The following is a 24,631-nucleotide window of genomic DNA, read 5'->3' on the forward strand; positions in this document are numbered from 1 at the left end:
TAATTTATTGTCGACCCGTTCGAAAGTTTCCGGCGTAAAATTTATCGGCATTCAAGATTTCCGCGAAAATTCCGAATTTTCACAGGCGATTTAGCGTTGCGAAATATTAAACCGAAGTTTCAAACTCCAATCGCACCTAATGGTTAAAGCAATTAACAAAAGCTATGAAAATCGCTAAATCAACCCCTTTTCCTTTTTAAACATTCATATTTAAATAAAAAAAGACAACGTACTACGTGTGTACATATGTACATATTTTTACGGTCTATAGAAGCACGATCGATGTTCATTTTACAATGCACCAATTTGAAAAATTGTCGGTACGCTTGCGTCAAAGCAAATTTGTTTTAATTTTCGCACATTAAGAGCGGGAAATTCACTCTAATGGACAATGGAAAAAAACTAGTGTGGAAAAAAAAGCGAACAAGGCCAAATCCGTGACATATTGTTAGTATCGTAAAAGAATAGCTTTACACTTCGCCTCACATTCGATGCATTTTTATCACATGCCATCACACAATTTTGAGCAAAATTAAATAAAGAAGCCATAAAAAAAGGAATATATTCCTAGATTCTCTTATCTGTATATAAAGTATAGCACAGATAAGAGAAATATTAATCTTCGATCCCGAGCTTTTGGTAAGCGGCCAGGTTTTAACGGCACGTATGTTCCGTCTACTTTAACTTAGACCGCTTCAATTATTTCAGAACGTCTTTAAAACACATTTCAGACATTCCTATAGTATTAAAACAAACCAGACAGTGCTTAATTAAATCGCAAAAAGTCGTGCAAGATGCGATCGTTTAATTACTAAGCGTTATTTATAGCGTAGACTCGCAAAAGGATCACTGCAACATATCCCGATCAAAACATCACGCAGTATTTAAAACAAACACACGTGCAATATTTATGCAAATATTTCTCTCGCGATCCCATTCTATAAGTGTGCAAAATTTAAGAAAGATCTGAAGGATATATGCATTGGATAATGCAAAAGTTTCATGTTTGACGAACAATTTTGTTAGTATGGGCGATTAATTTGGGCTTTTCGAATCGCTTTACGACTATTATCCGAATTGGAAAAGTTGGGGAAATGAAAAATTAATTTACGATGGATATCGCTTAACGAGCGAATCAACTCTTATGAGATAATAAGGTCGTTAAGGCGAGTCAATTTTCCTCGAAAGCGCCAACTCGCATTTTATCGATGGGGTTCACACGTGAGCCTTCAAAACAAAGAACCACGATTGCGTCGGGCTGTAATGGGGGTTGTTTGGGGTGTTTTGGGGGTGGGTGTTGGGAGGATTTCCAACGCCCACTCGACCCTCCTTCAATCCAATATCCTTACGATGCTTTCAGCCCCCTAACTGCGTGTGTAAGATACTCAAAATGTAAATAATTTTACTATAGATAATTACACTGCCGAAATGACATTATGTACATATAAGACTCGTGCCATTATTATATGCATATTAAATATATAATACGTACATAAAACATGAACATAATTTATGTACTCATTTGTACATTCCATTCAAAGGCGATTATTACCAAGTAAATTGTATTAAAATATCACTTACGATAAAAAATCTTATCGTGGTATTAACTGTGCAAATTAAAATACATCGTTAAATACTTAAGCTAATTACATACATATTAAATACATCGTAAAGTACATATTAAATGCAGTTGTGTTTATTTGATTTTTTACTTTATCTATGTACGTAGTATCAAATAGATGAAGTGTTTTGATCATGCGAAAATTCGATCACGAGATTTTGTCTGATTCGAACTCAGAATCGATCACTGATGATGTTTTCATGACCTAGAAAAAAATGTGTGTGTCTATGTGTTGGGATTTTTTGAACACCGTTAGTCCTATCGAACTAAAACTTACATACATAGTATCGGTGACTAAAATTCTTATCGATATGACGTATATTTTTTGTTGATTTTTAATTTGAACTAAAATGGTACCACCCCTTATAGGTGTCCTCTTTTTTAAGTTTTTGAATTCAAGCCGCTAGCCGAATCAGACTTCAATTTTTTTACATGTTATATAAATTATACATTTTATATCCTAATATCATTTGAATATTTTTACCTGAACCGGAAGTAGTACTTTTACTCTAGAGAATCGAGGTTTTTATGATTTTCTCAGAAACCTTTATATAACTGAAATTTCATATCAAAAAGTTTAAGCTTAATACCAAGTTACGTATAAAATTTGGTAAGCATCGAATAATTTGTTTTTCATGCGATATATTTGTTATCAGTGTAAATTATTTTTATGAAAGTAAATATGGTCAAATTTAAAATTCAATTAATTAGCACCCATTTTTTATATTTAGTCTCATTATACGTTTTTAACTTACATATATTCAGTTTCATTATTATTTTTTTTATCACGAATTACCTTATTGTTAAAAATACGTAGCCTTACAAATACAAATGTATTGATTTTTTGTATATTTTTATTATTATTATTTAATATACTTGGGGGAAGTGACATACTCGATAAACATGTTGGAATTTTTAAACACTTCAAACATTTAGGTTTTGTAGACCTATGTACATATAGTGTATTATGTATATAGTGACCTATGTACATAGTTTTACTTTATCTACGTACATACATACGTAGTAACAATAGATGAAGTTTTGTGATCATGCGAAAATTCGAACTCGGGATTTGACTGATTCGAACTCATAATCGATCACAGATCGTGTTTTCATAATCTATAAAAATGTGTGTGTGAATTTTGGCGATTTTTTGAATTTCTAAGTTGACCGGAAATGGTTTTTGACCTTATACATTGTAGGTGCCCACGTTTTTGAATTCAATTATCTCCCAAACCGCTATCAGAATCAGACTGAAATTTTTGCATGTAATGGACATTATACATTTCATACCCGAATGTTTTTTAAATATTTTTACCTCAACCTGGAAGTAGTACTTTTACTCTAGTTTTTATTGATTGTCATGAACTATACAAATTTGATATCTGAAAAATAAATTTTCCATACATTTTCGCAACTTATAAGTCATTTAAATTTATACTTAACACCCAACAAACAAATATTCAAATTGTTGAGATGCACTGGTCGAGATGAGGGGGTTAACGCGAGCGCAGGCGCCATTTCCCAAGCCTCCCCTTTCCCCCCCCCCCCCCACCCTATTCCCTCTCCTGTCGAGCCCTAGCTAACGTGAGAGCGATTTCACGGAAAATGTAGTGTTTGTAAACGGACGAGCGGCCAACCAACAACAACTGGCTCGGGCCGGAGGAAATCATCAATCGGCCAAACAGAACGTATCGGTCGTCGTCGTGGACCGGACCGGTTCACTGCGGAGATGGAACTCCTCGTTACGGAGACAACGACGTTCGGCGAAAATGTGTGACGTTTTCCCGTCGGGAAATTTGGGGAAAACTCGCCAGTGATCGCCGCACGGAGGCTGTGTGGCGCGTGCCAGTCTGCTGCGTACACTCTCCCACCGAACACCAAACAGTATGTTCTTATTCGCTTCCTTCATAAAATATTAAAAATGCCAAGTGTTTGTGATAAAACTTTCCCACGAAGCTTTCGTATATTACATTGTGTATATTCATCGATTAAAATGTTTAAAGTTGCGTGCAGTTTTATGTCAGTATGTGTACGTTAAATTATCGTGCTAAGAATCTTATTAAATAATTAAATTGGGTAGCAAAAATACCACTCTCCGTGACGAGCCAGAATGTTAAATTACAGAAAACACAAATATCGGAAGGCAAAGATCGAAAATCGAAAGATCTTAAGTCGAAAGATCAAAAAAAAGAGCGCATGGTAAACGGTACATACTCACTTAATTTGCGCGAGCAGGATACAACAGGAACAAGAGGAACAAGTTTTTCCTCCCGTATTAATGTGCGCGCGCAGAATACGTGAGGAAAAGCCTGTTCCTCTTGTTCCTGTTGTACCCTGCTCGCGCAAATTAAGTGAGTATGTACCGTTTTTTTTTTTTTCAATTTCACATTCCGGCTCGTCACGGAGACCGCAAAAATACATATAACATAAGTTTTACGTTGCCATGTACTATATTTCTACAGTTTTCCCCTTATCATATTATAATAAAAAAGTAAGGCATTGATTAAAACAATTGTGGTTTATAATTAAATGCATTTAAATTTTATGAATAATAAACATCGTTAATGGAACTCGAAAATGTCGTTAATCCATTTGAAATATTGGACAAGAATAAAATTTTTATTTTAAATTTCAAAACCATTCCAAATCGGCCTTTGTGTAAAAATAGTAACGATATATGTATGTATGTATATATATAAGAATCACAAAATAGTTTTCATCCTCGCCTAAAATTAAATGTAATTTACAAAGTTTACAAATTAGTATAACGATAATGTTCTCATAAAACACGAATAGTTCAATTTTGTCCATTAATAAGACAAAATGTAAATAAAATTTGACTCATTATGATCAAGAGAAACTTTTCATTTTTGATTGCTTTGCAGTATTTTTATAGATAATTAATTTTAAAATACCAATTTTGAGGCTTCGTGAGTAATTTTAATAATCACATATACTTGTTGATAAATATTTAAGCGTTTCATTAGATTGAAATCGTTTGAATTCAATTGACTGAATCCTTACATAATATTATGTACATACATATTACCAATTCTATTCTGCGATGTTGAAGCATTTATAACTTTTTCTAATATCTATCTGGAATCACGTTCTGTAATAAAAATTAATAACGTAATCTATTCAAACATGCGTCGTTAAAGTTGCATTTCAAAATGCATCCTTCAATTTGCAATGAAAAATTTAATTATTACAACCAGTTTTAAAATTTGCATATAAAACCAATTTTGCAATAAACTTTTATTCGATTAAAATGTTAAAATTAGGAAACGGTAAATACCAATCCATTATTAATTCATTTTTTGTAAATGTAATTTTAATATTTAAAAAAATAAATTCGTAATGATTCGTATGAATCATATTTAATGGAGACATCAACGCGTCATTTGGATACTAAACCGGATTCTCTTAATAATTTTCGGCATTTTTTCCCCAATAAGAGCAATGATCTCAAATATTTATTGTTTGTGCTGATCATCTTTCAAATATTTAAACAGCAAGCGTTCATATATTTAGACAGTAGATGGTAAATATTCAGTCGTATGTATGTATCAATTAACGTTGACAACTTTTCGATAAATTCCAACTAAAGAATTCATTCAATTATTGCAATTAACATGTAGTTTTTTTAATTTTAAACCATCAGACATATCCTTGTTTATAATATAATAAAGTTAAAAATAATAAATTAATTGATTGACAGAAGCAAAATATTTTTACAAAATGTTGCCTCTGTTTTTGCTTAAAAATTGAGGACTTACATACGCGATGGCCAAAATTTAATATCCAGTTAAACAACCGAAAAAAAAATATGTGTCAAACTGTAAGGCCGTCAATTTGAAAGTTTGACGAAAGTAAACACGTTTTCGACTAACAAACAATATTACTATTCAAAATTTAAAAACCTGGTTTTCGAACGTATCATCTCGCACGTCGATCGCAAATTAAGTTGACTGAATCTGTTTAAAAAAAATTAAACCAATTAAACAAAACCAGAAACATCGATTTCCAAACAAGCTTAGCTCATCCTCGTAAAGTTTTCCATATATTATATAAATAGAGACAGTTCGAAGCGAAAATATCGAGAGTGTTATTTCTATCACAAACACGTTTCAGTGTCAACTTTTGCCATCTACATACGAATGTGCAATTTATATCGTCTATCATATATCAATTAGATTTAAACATACGCGATATACATATGTATATACGCATGTGCTCACTTTTGATAGGAGCAAATCGTATTTTCAATATAACATAAATATAAATATACGAATAATACATATGTAAATGCATAATTCGTACGTGCAGCTAATGTAAACGAAAATGTTTGATGTTTAAACAATCTACTTTAGTTTCAAACATCTAATTTTATCGGCTTCGCTCCCGTTCATGTTTATGTAAATTGATTGAATTGAATTAATATTTCAGTTAGTATCGTAATTCAGCTAAATTTCACTTTTTATTTATATATTTTAGCTTTATTTATAACGTGTGGAAAAAATTCAACAGACACCGCATCCGATACTAGTGTTGGGCGATTTGATTTTTATACATTTATATCTGCCGCTATAAATAAAACGAATATGAGGTATGTAAATCGCAAATTATGTACAGTAAAAAATTAAGTGCACATACCAATTATAATCCATCATTTGTTGTACTGATCCGACTCGTGCTATTTTTTTTTTGTTTTGTTTGGTTAGATTTTGTAATGCACACTCGTGAGTTCAAGATGTGCGTATTTTTTTTGTTTTGTTTTGTAGTGTTTTGATCATTAAAATAGTATTGTTCTCTCGATAATATTTTCTCTTTGATATTATCAAAACATATTCGATTAAATTTATGATACATTTTTACTTCATCTTTTTCAATAGATGAGATCGATCTTTATTTTTATTTTTACAAATCTTACCAACGTAAAAATCGATTGAGAAAAATGAATAAAAACCTTCGATTTCAATTCCATTATTGATTTTATATGTACATATGTAAATTAAATATCTACTATATAAAGATACCGTTGTGTCCCATTCCCCAAAATCAACGGTCGCTTCTTGAGTCATCTTCGGTTCGCAGACGATATATAATTTTAATAGCTCGCGATCCAGCTGACTTACTTCACAGACTAACACAGCTGGACAGGGAAAGTATGAAAATAGGATTAAAAATTAAAAAGTTGCTCCACAAAGTCCAATGCACTCACATAAGTATGGAACGTAGTATGCTTAGAATAACGAGGAAAGACAAGAAACGGAATACGTGGGTGAGAAGTATGACAAGGGTTGGGGAAATAGTGGATAGAGTGAAGAGATTTAAATGGTTATAGGCGGGCCACATAGCTAGAAGAATTGACGAAAAGTGGATAAAAAAAAATGCTAGAATAGTACCCGAGATGATGCAAAAGGATAAAAGGAAGACCGCAGGGAAGATAGGTAAACGAAATTAGGAAAATGTGTGGAGTGAGATGGATGAGAGTTGCGCAAAACAGAGACGAATGGAAGCGTGTTGGAGAGGTCTTCAACCAGCAATGGATGGCGAATGGCTGTAGATGATGATATAAAGATACATATTTATCAATTTGCTATACAAAATGTATATCAAATTTGGTATACTATCACCAAGTATTCTAACTTATGTATGTATTTGTGGAATGTATCACGATAATATAATTTTCATATCATATCATATCATATCAATCATATCACTTTCCAACTTACGCCTACCCGAGCAACGCCGGGCAGTTCGGCTGTATCAAATATTATAATATCCATAGTTTTCCAATTGCACGATCGATACTAAGATATTCCTTGTCACTTTTATATATGTAGGAATAAAATGTATTTTGGTATTTTGACAGGCAGATAGACATGTGTGTCGACAAAATGAATTTATTTCATAAAGAGAGCTGTTTTTTTTTAATATTTTGATAATACATTTATTTTCAATATTTTATTATAATATGCTTTACTGTAGTATATCTACTTGTATCGAATGATTGTAATAGCGAATTTTAATACAACTAGATAGCCTTGTCTTTTGCTTTTACAGTAGTTTCCAGGTCAACTTCTTCTGTTTATTTCAAACTAAATATAAAAAAACTTCGATTTTTTCCTTATAATTTATTAAGTATACTCAGTAGTGATTAATTGATTATAATTGCAACAAACTGAAAACACTTCAAACACGTTTTACAATAAGTTTTCTATACACAAATGGAGAAACAATATGAAAAATAATCTATATAATGAAAAATGCACTCACCAATCGTCGATTGCTTTGATGAAACACGCCAACTTGGATATAAAAGTGCACCGATCGTTAAAAATTAATTTCTTGATTCGAATTCAATCAATTTAAGTGCACCGATAACTAGTGAGAAATTCTAGAATTTTTTTATTTGTTTTTTGTTCCATTTCAAGTCAACCGTCAACGTTTCTCCTTGAACGTACATTTGAATTATCATTATTAAAATATGTATCTGCGTATATTTTTCTTCACCATATCGACAACGCAATCGTATTATAAAAATCGAATAACAATCCACTGACTTGACTAAAAAGAAAAACAAACACTGATGTTGCGATCGTTCCGTGAAGGTCATAATGTGAGAATCCCGCTAATTAAATTTGTTAATAATATTCTTACACTATTTAACGTTGTAAAATATTCGAGAAATGTAGTAGGATGTTTTTAGATTTATCAAAAAACTCTAAAAAAAGAACGAGCCAAGATTTAATATTAAAAATATATATGTACATACTTATATATAAACATATAAGCATACAAAACGTGATCAGGGATTAATATAATATATTACTAGATAAAATCAGCGAAAATATTGTAGCATATCACAAAATTTTATCTATTGATAATGATAATATATTATATAATTTTTCGTATAATAATATAAATAAAAACGAATGAGATGTATCCATGTACCTATATGTACATATGTGGCGAGTGCATCGACAAGTATGGATATTTCAAAAAAATAAATTTTAGAATTAATTAATTTAGAATTTTTATTTCGATTCCAATTCCTATTCCAATTCCAATTCCGATTGCGATTATGATTCTCGATGTCTATTTCAGTACCGATTCCCGATTCCTAATTCACCGACTCCTATTTCAGCTCCAATTTCCAATTCATATTTCAGTTCCGGTTACGATTTTGGTTTCAGTTCCAAAAAATAAAAAGCAGGAACTGATCTCACATTTAAAAAGTCAAAACGCTAATAAGTATAAATAACAATCCATAGAAAAAAGGACCTTCAACTTGTCAAACGAATAATGAACGTACATATGTATGCGAGAAACTACCAATTCTACTGCCCGTGCCAATTAACGAGAGACGGAAAAAATGCATTGAAAAAATACATTCAATATTGAATTCACACGAAATCTTCACGCACAACCTGTCGTACATATCTTAAGTTGTAACAAAAAATATATATATATTTATTGTATAAAATATTTTCGAATTGAATTCGAAGGTTTTCCCTAGGCGAGGTAAACATGCCGTGGAAGATACGCATTCGTGCATCAACACACAGGGTTGACTTTGAGCAGGTGTTAAAGTCATTAAAATCAGTTTCACATGTCAGGTGTACATCTCCGGGACTTTTCGTGACGCATCTTCGTGACCTGGTTGACCTAAAGTCGGTCTTTGATGTGCGAAAAAAGCCTTACGAGCCACAATGGCGATTACATCACACACGATAGAACAACAAAGAATACTGCAAATCGTGAAATTTATGTTTGCTTTGCCGCTTCTAAAATCCAATTGCCATAATTTGCTTTGTTTATAATCACTTACGGTTTAGAAATAATATATACATATTGTTTTATACGCGATATATTGTTTTTTATACGCGATGTATTTTATATTCAATGCATACATATGCAAATGCAATAAATTCGATGTCGGATGGGCATAATCCATTCTATCAACGTGCGATGGGAAAATCGCACTTTTTTTATCTCCACTTAATAAGGGGACTAATTTATTTATACCCCTTACTAAAAACGTAAAAATATGATAAATTTATGTGTCAACTGAAATTTTGTATTTTTTAGAATCATTTTGATAGTAATATAAAATTTTGATTATAAATACTTCGGAAAACAATCACGAAAAAAATTTTTATGTCATATATAGTATATTTATACACATTTATATATGTACAAATATATTCTACATCCCCAAGAGAAAAGAAAATGAGAACATAAATTGCAGTCACAATTGACGTTTGACCTCACGAGTACAATAAATTATACCTTGTTTTAAAAATAAAATATAAACAAATAAATCGCAAAATGACGACATATTATAATTATATGTTCAATATTTAATAATGAAATTAAATAAATGACTTATTGCTAGTTTGAGACTGTTATCACCCATTAATATAACTTGTGTAAGGATCATATGCACTAAAGGATTTTGTTGGATTGGATTATGTAAGTAAGACATATATGTACAAAGATATGTATACGATGATTTATGTTGCAATATCAGTATCAATAAATTTGATCGAATATATAATATAATCGTACAATATTATGGAAAATAAAAATTAATAAATAAACGTACATATGTAGCATTATAAATAATTAAATTTCATCAAAACCCATTTAGGAATTTTGAGTATGGTATGTGTTGATGTGAAACCTAGACATTAAGCGCCAAAACTTTACACAGAGTCAAATGCACTCAAAGAGGTATAAAACGCCACATGCTCGGCATAAAGAGGAGATGTAGGAAACGGAATACGTGGGTAAGAAGTACATATGACAAGGGTAGTTGATATAGTGGAGAGAATGAAGAGATTTAACTGACACGTAGGATTGGTGAGTCACGTAGCTAGAGGAAAGGTTGAAATGTGGACAAAAGAAGTGCCGAAATGGTACCTGAAAGAATAAAAAAAGTTTACCCTTTTACATTTTCTCAGGTGCCATTAGGTTCATACAGGAAGGACGCAAGGAGGATGGCTAGACGAAATTAAGAAAATGTATGGGGTAAAATGAATGAGAGCTACACAAAACGGAGACGAGTGGAAGCGTGTTTGGAGAAGTCTTCATCCAGCAGTGGATGTTGAATGGCTGTAAATGATGATAGTATGTTAAAAAAAATCGTCATAAAAATTGTAACGTCAGTATTCCGGACCAATGTAAAGTGGAGAGTTCCAAATTTGTAGGGATAACGTTTGTGGAGAATTCTGAGTGTGTAGGGATTTCTTGTTTGTGGAAAATAGCGTTTATAGGGAATGCCGGGGTTGTCCGGACTACTGCATGTCCAAATACTCGGCTACATGCCTTTAAAAGAAGGGTGCACGCGATGGATGGACACTCTCTAGCGAGCGGTGGTTCCGTGTGGACCTAGAATAAATGATGTGAGCTAACTTTGAATATCATTTTGAATATTATTTCGGTTGGGTCAAAATTTGAATTTTTATTATTTGTCAATTTTTTTTTGATATAGAGCAGACCATAGATCGGTGTTTTTTTTTTAGATAGTTTTGCACTTGTAAAAAATACTAGAAAGTCGGATCTATGCCAAGCAGAGAAATTTAACAACATTTCTCTGATGCCAGGCCAAATTCTCACCTCCTGGAATGTTATAAGTAGAGTACGGATAGCCAAGGTGCCGCTTATTGTTCAATTGTTGTAAATGCTTTGTAAAAAAGTTTCGCCAAACTTTTAACAATGCATTTACAACATTTGAACAATAAACGGCACCTTGGTTATCCGGGCTCTAGTTATAAGTGATATATTTTCCTTGAATTCTCATAAGATCGTACGAATTAACCATGACAGACGACATGCCCATTCACAGCAAGAGTCTACCCAGGCATGCCGTGCCGCATGATTCTGCTTGTCTGCGCCTTAAATCTATTCTAATAAAAAGCGTGTAATAAACAGCTTACCACTACTATTCAATTAAAAGTTGATTTAATTTTTTTTTATACAAATAGTACATATTATATTATATTAATTTTATCGCGGGTTATTATACCGTGTGCTTGTAGCACGTTGAATTCCCGATACAATAGAAATTCATTAAAAACATACAACACATTGCAAAAACTACCTTGCAGACTTTGTAATACTCGATTCACACACATTATTACGTAAAGATTGCGCAATAACCATTACTCAACAGTTCGCCAATTCATCTTCTCATAGTGCAAAATGAACGACCCGTGTGAACATTTGCGATGATTTATTTAAACGTTTCACCCGTTGATTGATGATCGTCCTTAATTCTCAATACGGAATCTCGCTCCAACTGCTTTTATAATGCGAATGAAAAAACCAGCACTTTCAACATTGAAATGCTACAATTTAGTAGTAAAAACGTGCGAGATGCTCAAGGCGCCTGTCGAATGCATCAATCACTCTTTAGTGCACCTGACGTTTTGATGGCATCGTCAACCTGTAACGAAGATCATTGGCGAACATTTTTTTACAAACTCGAACGCAATTAGTGTAACGAAATAGACCGGGGAAGGTGGGGGTGGGGGTAAATTCTCGGCAGAAAAAATCGCAACCTCGCCGACTCGGAGAATAGGAAGATTCTTCGCGGTGGACGCGCACTGGAAGTGTGGTCATCATCATCATCATCATCATCATCAGCGACGTCTCGTCAAGGTCACCGGATGCCGAGAGCAATTTGATTTTTATCATTGTTAAGCATTTTCGGCGTGCGATTTCGTGACTCGCCCGAGTGCTGAATTTATTTGGAACTGCGAGATGTTAAAAAAGTCGTGACGCCATAGAGGTATTATTATAAACGGATCTCCTCCGACACAATAATAGAGGTGTATTTCAATAAAAGATACCACTCAACATTGACCCGTAGCTATGTGAATCTACATATGTATGTACACAGTGGCGGACTGGGACTGAAATCAGTGCATGCCAGGAGTCAAAGGGGGCCCCACCCAGGGTTAAAAATATTTGTCCCCCCCCCATATAACAAAATTTTCTTCTTTCCATCACGCTAAAAATCAAGGGCAAAAAATAAATAAAATTTTCAAAAATGGGAATAAACAAATTTAGGTACAAGAAAAATGGCAAAAGCAAAATAGATCCATAAATTACATTGTATATTTCGTTTTAATCCTTGTCCTAGGTAAATAGAATGCATCATAAAAGAATGCGGCATAAAAGCGGCTTTTACTTTCGGTAGAAAACAATCAGGGACGTCATTTCAGCTTTTTCTTGGGGGGGGGGGCAGGCAAAGATTGGTCAAATTGAATTTTTTTTCAAAAAATCTTTTTTATATCGGAATAAAAATGGAAAATATACAATATGAAAAAAATAAGCTTATTTTTGAAAAAATATATATAAAAATATCTTATGTAAAAAGCCAAAAAGGCGCCGCAGGCGAAAATTTTTTTCCAAAAATTTTCACATGGTCGCAAAATGGTTAACAAAAGTCGACCATCAAAATGTATCACTATATCAAAAAATTTACAAACTTTCGGAAAAATAAACGATACACATCTGTTTTTGAGACAAAATAAAGTAAAGGCGAACTTTCTAACGATTCGCTCAATGGGACGAACAATTTCCAAGAATGTTACCCAAGGCATACCACTTAAAAACCAAAATATATTTGCTTCAAAATAATAAAATCTTTTTTTTTTCAAAGCACATAGCAGCGATTATTTTATTAGTTACACAAAAGTAACATAATATAAGAAATAAACGCAGCATTCATAGATCCATAGTATCTCATTAATCATTAAATTCATAATATTTTCTAAATTCGCCTATTCCTTAATTTAGGGGGGCGAGTGCCCCCCCCCAAATTACGTCCCTGAAAACAAAAAATGCATAATATTTTCAATTAATGTTAATCGAAAATCGAGATTTTGGGGAGGGGCCCCTATCCTATGTTTCTATATACATGGATGTGTCTAGATTAGGAATAGATTTTATATTCGGAAACTGTTTAAAATTGTGTATTTAAATCTTACTATATCGTCGAAGTATAATCAAATATTATTTTGAAAGTATGTATGAAGTAAATTTAAATCGCTGGTTAATGATGAATCGTCCTATCAAAATTGTTTTAAGCAATTCAGTTTATATTATTCACGGAAATTTGTTTATTCCCATTTTTATTTCATTAGGTAGTTGTTACATAGGTTGGAAATATTACATAACCTTGAGGTTGGAAATGGGCCCGGTAAAAGGGCCCACGCAAATGTTGAAACTTACATTTCGAGCCTAATAAAAAAAAGTTAACCGATCCTTGGGCTGTTAAAGCAGGTATTAGTTGTTTGTGTATATCATAAGAAATTTGTTTTGTTGAAATACCCAAACTCTAGGTCCCAAAGTGCAATATCCTATAAATTTTTACACACGTGAAATAGTTAAAAAGTTATTTAATTTTACTGAGGGCCCATATTTTCTAACGGATAGTGGGGCCCACATGCCATCGGGCATGTACGCTTGTATGGCCAGTCCGCCACTGTATGTACATATCTAGAAGGTATGCTTGCAAACGCTATGAATTCCAAGGACGGATTCTACATACAGTACATATGTATGAAATCAATGCATTTCCTATTGATTTAGTTTCGTATCTGTTACAGGTCAAGTGTTCACTCTGGTTCGTTCATGAACATACTAGAATGCTCATACACGAACTATTGGTTTTAGTTTAAGTGCTACTAGTCAAAAGGTATCTTTAAATAGACTCACCAGGTATCGCATGAAACTTGCAGCTATCAAAACATTGTCTGTCAAAAACTTTGAAATATCAAAATGCCAAGTATTTAAAATGTAAATCTTATGAAAACTACATCAAAAATTTGCTATAACTACCGTTTCTGCTCATTTTTAAAATACTGAAACCCAGGATAAGCATACATATGTATGTATATACATAGAGAATGATTGTGAATACGTAAAAGCATGCCTAATAGTTTGTGCATAACTTATGCCTAACCGTTATAATGGTTACACGACAATTGGTTCAATTCCAAAAGGTTCAACGACAAAATGTACCCGCGACAAATGTTCACGCCACAATTGGTTCACGCAACAAAATGTCCATGGAAATAACGTTCAAGCGACAAAATGTTCAAAGGTCCTAAATTTTCCTATTTTAATGGAAAAGTAACTTTTTATTGTATATATATATATATATATATATATATATATATATATATATATATCTATCGATGTATATGGTACTTTTTATTGTGTAGATCGCGGGTGCTATTAATAATATAATTTATTTTCAAATACATTTTTGGATAATATTTTTTTATAATGCAGTGCATAGTTATTTATATTATATGTATCAAAGCGATATCGTCCAGATTATAGCTTAGTGAAGATGTAACCTTAGAAGATAAAGTGGGAAGATCAAGATATCCACTGAAAGTTTGAGATGTATGTACTTTGTAAGCTACATTACTCACATTTGTTACGTAGGACGAGTCATAAGCACCATAAGTTTGGCAACTTCTTCCAAAACTTTCGAGGAAAGTTTCGTGACAATCGGCACAGAACATTCGCACGTTTAAGTTTTGATATTCATCATAATAATAATTCGGATTCTTCTTAATGTTTATAGTGATTCGCCCACTACGTTTTTTTTTTTCAACTGATGAATAGAAACACTAATCGCAATCTTGTTTATTATGTATAAATCGAATGTGTGTACTTGAGAACATCTCTTATTGAATACTGAATATTTAATTGATGGTTTTTCACAGTCGAGGCGTTGACGAGTGAAGAAAGAGTGTTTATATGTACATAGATAAGTAGGTATTTTTACCTTTTTTATTCATATTGAACAATTTAATATAAATATTAAATATAATATATAATTTTGAAAGGGACTTTGTGAGTATGTAAATTTCTAAGCCCGCTTTAAAGGTCAAGGAATTTGACCCTTAAAGCCCTCAACATGAGGCCACCACCCCCCCCCCCCCCCCCAACGAATACGGTCTAATAGACCCTTTTGTCGGAGAACGAGACCGTTGTTCATAAATATCGCACAAGAACAACCGCACATCACTGTTCTTATAAAAAAACCACACTGTACATAACCAAGTACAAAATAAACAACAACGCATGAACACATAAAGCGCGCATGCGTTAGGAAAGTATGTAAATATAATATATAATTTTGGTTAGTAACATCGTAACAAAAAAAACAAACAACCCATACGATGATATTTCATCGAGCACAACGCTAGTTATGAGATAATCATCATTCACCATCCACTTCTGCATGAGGGATTCTCCAACGCGCTTCCATTCGTCTCACTCGTTTTGCAAAACTCTCATTCATCTCACCCCACACATTTTTCTGATTTCATTTTTCAACGTCATGTTCCTTTCTCCCTTTTACATTATATCGGGTACCATTCCAGCACTTATTTTGTCTACCTTTCGTCCATTCTTCTGGCTACGTGAGTCACACATTGCCACTTCAATCTCTTCACTCTCTCCATTATATTCACTACCCTTGTCATACTTCTCACCCATGTATTCCGTTTTCAATATCTCCTTGTTATACCAATCATACGACGTTCCATTCTTCTTTGAATGCATTGAACTTTGTGTAACATTTTAGCGTAAAATTTCCAAGTTTCACATCTGTTCATCATCAGTGATGAATCATCACTAGCGAAACACATTGATCGAATATCTTTTCTTTCAGGCAAAGTAGCATTTTTATTTAAAAATAGCGTTCAAAATAGAATTAAAATAACGTGGAAGTAAATTTTCCTCAGATCTAGTGAAAACATGCTTAGTGGTATAAAGTTTTCATCTGCGGTATTTACTTTGAAGTTAAAATTTAGTATTTTCAATAGCATCAAATCTTTCATTGAAACCATTAAAAAGTTTTAAAACGATGAACCATGGCCTTCAGGGAATTAGACTTGGGATTAAATATAAACCAAGTCTATTTAACGGGATTAAAATATAACGATATAATTGCTTTAAGGACAATTCGTATATATGTACATTCAGAAATCTCTCTAAACTAAAATCATTGAAGTATCAAAATAATAGTCTGTCTCAAAAATATTTTAAAACGAGCTAAAAACAAATTTGGAATAAGGTCTATTCATATTAGCTCAGCACGTACCGGCAATTGCACGCAGCCGAATGTACCAAATAATACTGTCCGTAGTTGCTGGTTATGTGCAGTTGCCGGTACGTTCTGTGCTAGTATGAACAGACCTTTATTCGTTCGACACCTCTCCATCAACAGCCTGGATAATATTTATTTTGCATAAAATATTGTTTTTCTCCATATATTGTCGCGCCACTGAAATGTTGGCGCGATATTGTCCGCGCGGAAATGACTGTACACCATAAAAGTTATGATATGCTAAACCTGTCATCGAAATTGTATCACCTTTAATATATCGTATTTTTTAATGTTTGTTTTTATTTTGTGTATGTATGTACATACGCGTGTATACAGATATGTTGCAATTAATTTGACTATCAATATTTCTCGAATCAACAATAATACTTAAAAATATACAAATTCACACATGCGGTAAACTTAGTGCATGCAAATGTAAAGTAAAAAATGTTTCGTAATTTAAAAATACGATATATGTATGTATGAATGTAGATGGGCAACGTTGGTATTCGCGATTACAAAAATATAATAAAAATCTAAACCGAGACCACAGACGGCATTTCCGTTACATATATTTTTAAATTCAGTTTATCATCACACACGCTATAAACAATACAGAAATGTTACGTAGATTCATGTGAAATAGAATTAAAAATTACTTCTACCATTTACTGGGTCAGCAAACGTTACGGTTGCTAGCTTACTGTTATTTTCTTTCTTTTTTTTGGGAAACGTCTTACCTATATGCGATTTTAATCACCAGCCACGAGCAATTAACCTGTTGCTATTGTGCAACATATGGCGCAATCTAAATCGACGTTACGAGCTGATTTTTCCATATTAAATTTCCCTTTTCCATACCAAACGAATGTGATACCGTGGAAAATGAAAGGTTTCCGGGTGACATCATTCATCTCAAAGATTTGAATTTCCTACCATTTATGTTATTAGCAAATGTGTAATAAATCTCAGGACTCGACTTGAAGTGTTCAATAATCGAGCCACCCAAGTATGAACATACATAGCTAAATTGGATAACGAGGAGTCAAATAAATTTAGAGGAGCATTCGGTGAAAAGTATGATTAAAAGACGTAGTATGTACGTAGGGGAACACGGGGCATGACTGACACGCTAAGGAAAAATGGGTGTAAGAATAAAAAATATAACAAATTTAATATTCATATCTCTTCCTTATTTATTCATGTATAATATTAAGTAAAAACATGCTTATATTTTAAATAATTTAAACAAAAAAAAAAAAAAAATGGCAAAAAGTACGTTTTCCCCGTTGTCCTCCAGAGCTTGAGCACAACGGGATCACCACTGGGGCACAATGGGCTACATATAAAATTATAAAATAAGACAAAAAATTGTTCAAAAAGAATATTAAACTTCGTTTTTGTTAATTAGAAAAATATTTGCTGGTAAGTGATGATGAAATTTCGAGTTCGGCGTCATGTTCGTAAGTCCCGGTTGTAGGAATGTAACGCTTTATCTGTGTTTTGGTGATTGACGAGTCAATTCCGAGCCAGTTCCAGTTTTAGGGGGGGGGGGGGGGGTAGGTCGGACGGCTCCCGAGGACGCCAAATAAGTTAGGGCGCGGAACATTCAAAATTTTAGATTAGAGCGCCAAAGGCGAAAGTTCTTTCTAAGGGTGTTTAGAAAATATTGCCCGACGGCGCCATCGGGTGTAAGGCTGGCACTGTTCCGAGCGTAGTGTTCTGTTTGATGGTCCTTGTTGGGAAATCTGGAAATTTAAAGTTGTTTGGAAAGAAACAGCATAGGAAGTTTCTTGAGAAAAAATATTTTCTTCTTATGGAAAAAATGATTATTTAAAAATGGGGCACACCAATTGTGTGCCCCAGAAAGCATAATATATACATATATGTATATAAAAAGAGACGTGACCGATATGGATATGTGACTATGTGTGTGGGTATATGGCAGATGCGTGGACACACACCCAATCAGAGCAAAGTATTCGAGACACGGGGTAGCAGGGAAGTGAGGGACGGGGGGGGGGGTGGAGCGTCATTTCACGACATGCATGTGCGACGTTGGGCCGAGTCACGGGTGACACATATACCCACACATACATTTTATTAAAATTAATATTACGTGCGCCCGCGTGCCTATAAATTACTTTACTAAATATTTATATTATAACATATAACTTTATTTCAATTCATGTATCAATTCCTTTCCGAAACCACCCGTTAAAATCAACAGGGAGAACACTCGTGTTGTTATAAATGGCAAAAATGTTTCCAAATATTTGATATTTATACATTATTAGTAAACAATCATAATAATAATGAGTGAGAAACTTACTTCCGGTAGCCAAAAATGTCCTTTAAGTATTAGTTTTATACACAATCTCTCGTAACAAAACGTCCAAAATAAGATCAAGCACGCCAAAAATGGCCAATTTTTTTTTTTGATTAAGTTTCCGCCTGGAACAAAACAGCCTGACTCGACTTGCAAGTTGCAATTGGTACTGAATGACGTTGTCTCGAGAGTTCTGGAATTATCGGGAGACGAGAGGTAGAGGCATCTCATTGTACCCCGGGGGCCCGCTAAGCCCCAGGTTCCCCTACATACATACAAGAGCGGTCAGCATATTATTAGCGCAATGTTTAGGCACAATGCAAGGCTGTCGTGATGACATTTAGGTAGGTCAGATTAAAGGCATGGTACATTGATTAAGTTGATGCAATCATAAGATATCTTAAAGCAACTGATGACTCTTTTTATTGACTCTCAACACCACTTGTTGACTCTCAACGAGTCACCAACATTATACAACATTTATCTTATTTTTTTGGTCAGGAGAAATGTTTTTGGGGCAGTGCCCCGGTTGTCCTTAAGACGAGCCGCCTCTGTATACAAGTATTTGATTGCAAGAAGGTACTAAGCTTAAGACTAGATGTATCTATGTATATTCGTTATATTATGACTAAATTAACATTTATGCTAAATGTAATTGAAATTAACTGAAGGTAAGTACATTACAACGTTGAAGTGTTTCAATTTGAACTGAAAAATAAGCACACATAACAGAAACAGTGCTGCGATAAACAAACACGCCCACTAACAATAGCGTTTCGGAAGTGTTATTTTAAAAACACTGATTGACCTCGCCACAAGTGCAGAGAGTTAGCACTTACATAGGTTCGAATAAAGCTGCTCTAGACTTACAATTTGACTTACATTAACAATTTGATTGATGTCGTTGTCTCACCTATATATACCTAATAGACTTTGGCACGCGACTCAATGTCTACGCATAAATCCCCAACCATTCTTCAGCATTGTTTAAATGTGATTTTTGTGTCTTTTCAGAAATGTCTGAAGCCGTCCATTTGTTGGAGAAGAATGGATTGTTGAACATAGGTCGTGGGTCTCGACGTTTGAGAGCAGTGTGTATTGCAACGTTACTCCTTCTTCCGTCCATCTACTTGTTAACAGATGTTCCACAACACAACCGAGTAGCTCACCTGCTCGAAGCTACTGGACCAACTCAACCAGAAGAAGGTAAAATTTATATATTACATTCCCAAATCATATCTCACTAGTACTAAGTAATTGAACATCTCAGCAAACACAAAAATTAATACATGTACATATAAATGGTCTCCGTTTATAAATTGATATGTTGTTTCAGAGCCAATCCCACCTGGATATTTAATTTGGTCTCCTGTTTGCCGAATTCCTGACATAGACCCATTAGAAGAGAGCTCAATGCGACTATTCAAATATAAGAAATATGTGCCTTGCTCAAATCACCGTGTAACCTACATCATAGATGACCCGGACGGACACGGAATGCTATATATCAATAAGTCTGCACTGGATAAGCCTTTGGCCAAACATGAATTATTATCATGTTGTTATTCAAATGTGACGAGGCCTAAAAATCCTGAAGATGCTGATTCAAAAATAGTGTAAGTGCAAACATTTAACGAAATAAAGGATTCAGTATGTGGAAGTATTTTTGACATTTTTTAAATTTTCAGGAAATCAAAATGTACTGAATTCAATTCCTCGACGAAACTTTTAGATAGTGAAGAATTCATTGTAACAAAATGTATTATTAAAAATAGAAAATATTCCAAGAAAATGTATGAAGATGCTCATTCAAACATACAAGTCGTCGATGAATTGAGTCAGAGATCTAAAGCCTTAAGTAAAAATCTTACAAACAATCCCTGGAATATCCTCATTATTGGAATAGATACATTATCCAGGATTAATTTAGCTAGAGCAATGCCCAAAACGACCAAATTTTTAATAAAAAATTCATGGATGGATTTTCAAGGGTACAATAAGGTAATGATACTCGTACTTCGTATAGAACTACAATATATGTTTTTCTATACAAATCAGTATTCACATACGTATTATTTTGTTAAGATTTTCAACTAATATTTCATTACTTTCAATCAGATTGATGACAACACTTATCCCAATCTGATGGCTTTCCTCACCGGTCGCAATCAAAGTCGAGCAAGGATACGGTGTGATGGAACTGGAAAATTCTCACCGGAGAACTGTGACTTCATATGGAAGCGTTATGAAGAAGCTGGATATGTAACTGCTTATGGAGAGGACTATGTTGGAATTGATACATTCGGAAAACCATTGCACAAAGGATTCAACCGACCGCCGACAAACCACTACATGAGACCACTATTCATGGCCTCTGAGAAGATGACTAAGACAGCAAGCAATGATAGATTACACTGCACCGGTGGAGTGACTTCTGGTGAAGCGCTTTTCAACTATGCATTAGATTTTGCCAAGAAGTATGAAGATCATCCTTTCTTTGGCTTATTCTGGGCCAACACTTTCAGTCACGACGATGTAACATCTCCATCAAGAATGGACAGCAAAATGTTGAATTTTTTTGAACGACTGAAGACATCTGGTACTTTGAATAGAACAATAGTACTTTTTATAAGTGATCATGGAATTCGATTTGGAAAGCTGCGGGCTACCTTGACGGGCTATTATGAAGAACGGTTGCCTGCTTTGTACATGTGGTTCCCACTAAAATTTAGAGAACTACATCCAGCAGCTTATAATAGTATTCTTGTGAATACAAAACACTTAACTTCACCTTATGATGTTTATATGACACTGCAAGATGTCTTGCATATGTCAATGAAGACGGGAGGTGTGTCGAGTCCGAGTGAGGCATGCTCTTCGTGCCAAAGTTTATTTCATCCTGTGCCGTGGAATAGAACGTGTGAAGATGCTGGTATATTAGCTCATTGGTGCACATGTAGTCCACTTAAATCATTGCCTATAAATCATGAAATCGGCATGCGAGCTATACAATATGTGTTAGACGTTGAAATCGAGAAGGCTGTGAGTTCAGTGAACAAAAATGACTGTCGAATCTGTGCCAAATTAAGTCTCGATAAAGTTTTGAGTATTAATATTTACAATTATACAACATCTAATAGTTTCGACGATTACTTGTTGGTCTTCTCGACGTCTCCCGGTGATATGGTGTTTGAGTCGACGATGCGGCACTACTTAAAGTCTGACCAATTTGAGATACAAGGTATTATCAGTCGTCTGACTGTTTATACAGGTAAAGGGGGTTGTGTGAAAACTGCTTTTCTGAAGAAGTATTGCTACTGTACTAAAAAGTGCAAGTCGAAAACGTGAAAGTTGTATTATGATGTATTTACTAGAAGATTCTTGGTAGTGAAATGATTTGTGATATTAATACACAGTGAAAGAAGCATTTTCAAAATATAAGTATTAAAAGTATGCCAAGTTTTGTGAGGCAACTTGCATTTCTAAAATATTTAATACATACCTATTTGCCAAATTACATACATAAAACATTTTTTTACACATATTTAATACTTAATATTACATTGAAAAGTATTTTTTCTAGTCCTGAATTTTAAAGTCTCCTAGATAATTTATTATAAATTTATAAATAAAAATGTTATATTTTTAAACTAATAAATGTTGTGTGAAACTTTGGATTATAAATATTCTAAAAATCTTCTAAATGAAAATATATTGCCGACTTGATTAAGAACTTTTATTTAAAACTGTCTTGATTATATGTAAAACAAGTTTTATTATTTATTACTTTTTAGTGCAATGGAATGACAATAAGAGGTTTGTTGTAATATTGATTTAAATTTGTAAACATGCAGTTGTAAGTTAAATGTGATTGTGATATTAATTTTAAGTTATTAAAATGTATATTGTTATATATTTAGGATAATATATGAACATATGTATGTATATGCATATTTAGATATGACATATAAAAAAAATATGTAGAATTTCCCATAACGGGGTGAGCATTGGGTCTATAAAATTCTTGCCGTTTCTCCAACAGTTTGGTCAACTCATTCCATCAAATGATAGCTTAAATGCTGCTGACCATTTAAATAAGTGAATATCGCGTTACAAAGTTATTGTTATAATTAACTTGTTTATTGTTGTGGAATAATTATAAATAAAAAAAAAAACCAAATGATTTTTATGTAAGTGGTTATGTAAAATGATGTTTAATTAAACTTGAATCATTTTTACAAAAGAAAAATGCAGTGTTTTATTATTTATTTTTAGATACTGATAAAAATACATTTAAGAATTGCCACAAAATTTCAATATAATTGGTCACTATATCAACATTATAGATTGTTACAATCATAAAAAAAATATATGATTAAAATATTTTATCATATTTAAAAATAACCGAATTCAAGTTTTGTTGCGATTATTCTTGACAAAACTTCAAATATAATGACGAAATCACAGATCTCAACAGTTTTACGGTTTGTCTATGAAAGTGAAGTTCACGAGCGGTTTATTGGCTTTACTAGCGTTAGCCAGAGAAATGTAATATTAATAGAAGTGGCTTTAGGTGTTCTTTTGTTGTCAAGTGAAATTCTGTCCACGGACAGATCTAAATAATTTTAGCATCAGTCGTATTTGACGCTTGCTGCTCGACGTATATCCGATAAAAACTTCTCTGTTTATATTACTCGTAAGATGGGCAAACATCGGTAAAAATTGTACAATACATTCAAAAACACACAATAAACAACATGGAATACATTTTTATAAGTAAATTGATCCAATTGTATTCCGTGCGATGTAGCGTATTTATAGAGACGTGCCGCATAAAATTGACAACAATTATTTATTCGTAAGGGCCCCTCTATTCTTATTACATCTCTCTGGCGTTAACTCTGTAAAAACAGCTGATAGTTTATTTTATCTTATTGTAGAATTTCGAATTCAACAGAAATTGTTTGGATAGACTTACCTATGATGGGGCAAGTTTAATGGGCGGGCATATTAATGATTTCCAATCCAAAGTATGTACTCGAAGCTCCAATTGCCATTTTTACACATTTATATGTTTAGAATTAAACATTACAACAACGTATTTCCAATATAGAAAAGTGCACATCATTCTTTCAATGGATTTTCTGCATTCTTTTCGCAATCTCCTAAATGAATATATGCTTTACAAGAGTCTGTAGCTACATATGTACATAGAAGACTTCTGTTGCACCTACGAGATGGAATTATACATCTCGTTAAAGTAGCACAGTGACAAGTTCTAGACTTTTCGAGACGTCCTGAAAAATCTGAACTATGAGAAAATTTTCAAACAAGAAAACTTTGTCAAATATTTTCAAAAATTTTTGGAATAACTAATTTGTTATACAATATTTTACAATTTTACAACATAATGTATCAATCAATTTAATGTTGCTGTAAAAAACAAAATTTTGCTACAAGATATGAATAGGAACACTTTTCGATGGAAAAAATAATACTTAACGAGTTTGATAATATTTAATACTACAGA

At 33.2% G+C, this 24,631-nt stretch overlaps 2 protein-coding genes across 2 annotated transcripts; both read left to right on the forward strand.

Moving 5' to 3' along the window:
• Positions 1–3,236: 3,236 nt before the first annotated feature.
• LOC143920566 (uncharacterized) lies at positions 3,237–20,868 on the forward strand. The gene is made up of 3 exons (XM_077443491.1): positions 3,237–3,508; positions 20,116–20,307; positions 20,438–20,868. The coding sequence occupies exons 2-3, from the start codon at positions 20,118–20,120 to the stop codon at positions 20,719–20,721; spliced, it is 474 nt and encodes a 157-aa protein (XP_077299617.1). The 5' UTR covers positions 3,237–3,508; positions 20,116–20,117; the 3' UTR covers positions 20,722–20,868.
• LOC143920565 (uncharacterized) lies at positions 20,796–23,340 on the forward strand. Its single transcript, XM_077443490.1, has 2 exons — positions 20,796–21,102; positions 21,220–23,340. Exons 1-2 carry the CDS (start codon positions 20,893–20,895, stop codon positions 22,447–22,449), a joined length of 1,440 nt encoding a protein of 479 aa, XP_077299616.1. The 5' UTR covers positions 20,796–20,892; the 3' UTR covers positions 22,450–23,340.
• The last annotated feature ends 1,291 nt before the right edge of the window (positions 23,341–24,631 follow it).

The sequence above is a fragment of the Arctopsyche grandis genome, chromosome 12 (assembly GCF_051622035.1).
Source record: "Arctopsyche grandis isolate Sample6627 chromosome 12, ASM5162203v2, whole genome shotgun sequence".
Lineage (NCBI taxonomy): Eukaryota > Metazoa > Arthropoda > Insecta > Trichoptera > Hydropsychidae > Arctopsyche > Arctopsyche grandis.

Coding starts and splice junctions, on each gene's coding strand:
- LOC143920566 (XM_077443491.1), top strand. CDS start 20,118: ATGTCTGAAGCCGTCCATTTGTTGGAGAAGAATGGATTGTTGAACATA. Junction 20,308..20,437: donor ACCAACTCAACCAGAAGAAG/GTAAAATTTATA, acceptor ATGTTGTTTCAG/AGCCAATCCCACCTGGATAT.
- LOC143920565 (XM_077443490.1), top strand. CDS start 20,893: ATGTATGAAGATGCTCATTCAAACATACAAGTCGTCGATGAATTGAGT. Junction 21,103..21,219: donor ATTTTCAAGGGTACAATAAG/GTAATGATACTC, acceptor ACTTTCAATCAG/ATTGATGACAACACTTATCC.